Here is a 4506-nt window from a genome sequence, read left to right on the forward strand (position 1 = left end):
CTCCTCTTTTGGTAAATATGTTTAATGACTTCTTTCAGAAAGGAATTTTGACTCCAACTCTTAGACAAGCAGCAACTTTGTTGATACAAAAACCAGGCGAGGATCTGGAAATGTGTTCATCCTACTGATCAATGTCACTTCTTAATGTAAATGTGAAAATACTAGCCAAAATTCTGCCTACCTTATTTGAAACTGTCATGTGTAGTGTAATCTCAGAAGATCAAACTGATTTCATAAGAAACTGCCATTCATTCACAAATGTACGTCGACTACTTAACATACTGTATCCTCCAACTCCTTCACACACTCCTGAAGCTGTTGTCTCATTAGATCCTGAAAGAGCCTTTGATCGAGTACAATAGCAATGCTTATTCTTTACTCTCAGAAAAGGTGGTTTTAGTGATCATTTTGTCTCCTGGATTTAACTTCTTTACTCATCCCCACTGGCCTTTTTTTTACTAACTCCCTGAGGTCCTGTTTTACCCTTAACTCCAGGAAGTTGCCAAAGTTGCCCTTTATAACCCCCTTCTTTTTGCCCTTGCCATAGAAGCCCTATCAGTTGTGCTCAAACGTTCCTGCTTTAGAGAGAGGAGGAGTCAAACATAAAGTTTCCTTGTATGCGGATGACCTCTTTCTTTATGCCTCAAACCTCAGTCAAAACTATCTCACACATATTAGACAACCTCACAAAGTTTTCAGGATATAAACTCAATCTAGCAAAAAAGTGTATTAACCATTAACAAACCTGAAGAAGTTTTCCCATCTTATATACTATTTACTTATTTCTCTGAAAAAAAATCAAATATTTGGAGATTGTTATACCACTGACTGTGACAGCTCTTATTTTGATGAGACTTTTGCTATTCAAAACAAAGGCAAGTTGAACCAGTGATTCCACTGTCAGAGAGTGTTACGGCTTTTCCTGGTTTCTTGTTTGTTTTTCTCTTCTTTTGTTTTTCAGGGATTCGGAACAGCTGAGAGGGGGAACAGCTGGGGCCGATCAGCTGATTGGAGGGATGTCACCTTTTCCCGTCTGACATGAGGGAGGCTGATTAGCAGGGGAGACAGCCGCACTTGCAACGACGAATAATCTTGCATTTATCTGTTAATCGGGCTTTCGGCTGCTTAATTTTTCGTCCCGGTTTTCTTAGAGGGTGGTTCTTGTTGCGACTGGTCCTGCTGTGTGCAGCTGTCAAGGTTAGGTTCATAACATAGATGTTCAGTGGTTTTGCAGCAGGAACACTAAAGTCCAAGGCTTTACCAAGGACATGGTCAGTGACTTGGAGTGTAGAGTACAGAAAACTGTGGAAAAGTATCCAACAGTATCCAGATCGACTCCTTTCTGTGCCATTTCTCCTCTCAGACACAAAGACTGAGTGAGTTTCACTTCCTCAGAAAGCAGTTAGACTCTGATCCTCCAATCAGCTTCTCTCTTTCTGTTGGTTACGCCCATCATGACTCAGCAGTTCTGAAGCAAACATGTGGACAAACCGGAGCTGCAGATCAGGAAGAGGAGAACTTAATGTGGCAGGTAGGACACGCCTACTAATCAGGAGGACTCGCTCACTGATTGGGTGATCACGCTTTAAAAAGCTCTCCTGCTTCGCTTTTTTAATTATGACCTCTTTCGGCTGCCATACCAGGTCACCAGGAAGTGAGCGCGAGTAGCAGGCAGGTAAGCGAGCCAGGTGTTGCGGGTGTCAGAAAACAAGCAGGTCGTCGGCATTAATGAAACTTATTTGCAGTTTCCTGGACACGGATAGTCGGCCAATCATTCGGCGTATCTGCAATGTGCTCCAGTAGCCGTACGAATATCGCATAGACTCGCTCCTTCTCAGCAACCGGTAGGTTGTTAGCGCCCCCCCCTTCCTGCTGTTTTAGTCACAAATAAGTGCCTACATATGACGTTTTATTGTTTCAGAAAGTGTTCTGCTGCATGATCCCTTCCCTCCCCGCAAACAGGGGAGTAAAGCTGCTGCTTTGCCTTGTGTGTTTTTGTGCCTGAGCTCGAGCGCGCCCGCCCCCTTCCACGCCGCGGTAGAAGAGAGACACACGCCCGCTGCACGGAGGATACCTCAACGTGGAAGCCGTCTCGTGGGACTGGACAGTTTCTTCTCTCCCCACCATCACCTTGCGTCCGACTGGCGGTCGGGTGGTTGGCCCGGCACGCCCGGTGTTCATTTTTATTTTATTTTAACTGATTTTATTGTGATTTTTATTCTTGTTTTTGTTTCTGTTTCAGGAGGTGGGACCCCGAGGTGGTGGACTGCTGTCTGGTGGTGGGTCCCGTGTGTTGTGTCCTTTCACGTTTGCAGTGAATCTCCACTTCCGGTGTTTTAGTGTTGTTTTTTATTGCAGCTCCAGCCACCTCGGTGAGCTCCCCCTCTGTGTTTTGTTTTTATGTGGAAGTTATTTTCACATTTTATATAGCTCTTAATAAATTACATTTTTAATATTTTACCCAGCCTCTGCCTCGGTTTAAAGTAAGAATTTTACGTGTCCTTTAATTGAATTTCCTGGGGCCGAACAGCCCCAGGTGGCGTTGTTGCAACACACCATACCCGAGTTGCCACAAAGTGGCGTTGTTGGCAGGATCCTTTAACATACAGGCAGAGGCTGCTTTATTTTATTTTTTTTTTTCTCTTTTTTGTCATTTGAATGTTTTAAAGCACCATTTTTGTGTTTTTTTTATTATTGAGGCAAAGCAGCAGCATTTTTTTTTTGAGTCCTCAGGGTCCACCCTCTTGTTTTAATAGGTACAGAAAATGGAGGAAGAACTCAAGAGAGTTGAGGAGTCTCGTAGCCCAGCTAAAGGCCGACAATGACAGGCTGCGTCAGGAACAGGTCCTACCAGAGCCTAGGGCAGGCCCGAGTGTTGAGGTGGCTATGGACTCTCCTCTTGTAGCTTCAGGACCCTTAACTGAGAGGCTCAACAGCCCCAGGTGGCGTTGTTGCAACACACCATACCCGAGTTGCCACATTAAGGCAACTTAAAAATGTTTTTCAAAAAAATGTTTTTCCAGTTACATCCAAAGGTGGAGCTACAGGTATGTGTGGGTGTCTGCACATACCCAGCTCCCCCATCAAAACCATTGACCAACACTTGTCCCCAATTTTGAGTCAATCTTTCTCTCATTACTGACAAAGATGAAGAAATCATCAGTACAAACTTCTTTAACCAATGCAAAACCACAAAACCAACAATCAAAGTCACTGAAGTAAAGACAATAGTATTAGGAATCTGTGTCTTTGATGTTCCACTCTGCTGCTCTCATTTGGCCCCCTTCCTAAGTCTTCTGCCCCTCCTCCAAATGTTCTAGCTCCGCCCCTGTTGTCTTTGGCAACAGGAGCTGTAGGTTCATTCACTCATCTTCCTGTCCGCTTCTTCCCCCTCGGGGTCGCGGGGGCGCCGGAGCCCAACCCGGCCACTGACGGGCGAAGGCGGGGTTCACCCTGGACAGGTCGCCAGTCTGTTGCAGGGCCACAATTACACACACATCCACTCTCACATTCACACTGTGCGGTTTTTGAAGACACTGTACCAGTTTGATCAACTTTTACAAAAAAAAAAGAAACTCACCAAAAAAACCCTGGAAAATAAAACATCTTGCAAGAAAAACTTTCCTTTGTCCACTGACTGATTGTGAACCTTCACAATTGGTGTCAAATGCGGGACTGTCAGTGGACATTGGTTTGAGCCATGCGAGGAGCCAGAGCCAAAGCTCCAAACTTACCATCGTCAGACAAAGATGTACAAAGGGACTCTGAAGCTGAGGAGAGTGGAGCTGTAGGTGGCACTGCAGGTTGAAGAAGCTAAGGAGCCCAGCTTATCTGACCTTGCTAACATTCTTCAAACCCACATTGGACAACAAAGAGCACAACAGGCTATGTGGGACAAAGAGGTTGCCAGACAAGATCAGAGGTTTAAGGCTCTTCAACATCAGTTCAGCCTTCTTCAACGTGAGGTCCAGTCACACTCTCCAAACCAAGAGCCGACTTCATCACCCAGATGTCAAACAACTAATGCTTCAGGTGGTTCTCACTCAGAGGCTTCATCATCACCAAGAGACCTTGACTAAGGTCATATGTTTAATCTTCCTTCACATAAGAAACAACCAAAGTTACATCCTTTAAATGAAGATGATAACATTGAGCATTTCCTGATAACTTTTGAGAGAATAGCAGCAGCTTGCAGATGGCCAAAGTCGGAGTGGGCATTTCATCTCATTCCATTACTAACCGGCAAGGCCAGAAGCGCATGTGTTCATATGGATGTTGTTGTATCTATGAACTATGATGACGTTAAATGTGCGATTCTCCAGAAGTATGACATCAACTGTGAAACCTATCGTCAGAGATTTCGCTCCCTCTATGTCAGGGGTCTCAAACTCGCGGCCCGCGGGCCATTTGCGGCCCGCAGATGATGATTTGCGGCCCCCGTCTTCATATGAAAGATTACTGTTAGTGCGGCCCGCAAGGCTGATATGAATGACAGTTGTTATGTGC

General features: G+C 45.1%; 1 protein-coding gene and 1 long non-coding RNA gene across 2 annotated transcripts in view; both read left to right on the top strand.

The window, feature by feature from the left end:
* The first annotated feature begins 970 nt into the window (after positions 1-970).
* LOC112138742 lies at positions 971-3298 on the top strand. The gene is made up of 2 exons (XR_004949256.1): positions 971-1844; positions 1922-3298. It is a non-coding gene; the product is annotated as an uncharacterized LOC112138742 (long non-coding RNA).
* A 522-nt stretch (positions 3299-3820) lies between these two features.
* The window catches only part of LOC112138718, a gene marked incomplete in the record, with an annotated part of 8103 nt that continues 7417 nt past the window's right edge, over positions 3821-4506 (top strand). Inside the window, 1 exon segment of the mRNA XM_024261329.2 lies at positions 3821-4366. Coding sequence (XP_024117097.1) covers positions 4086-4366 — 281 coding nt within the window.

Source organism: Oryzias melastigma, linkage group LG15, assembly GCF_002922805.2.
Source record: "Oryzias melastigma strain HK-1 linkage group LG15, ASM292280v2, whole genome shotgun sequence".
Taxonomy (NCBI): Eukaryota; Metazoa; Chordata; class Actinopteri; order Beloniformes; family Adrianichthyidae; genus Oryzias; species Oryzias melastigma.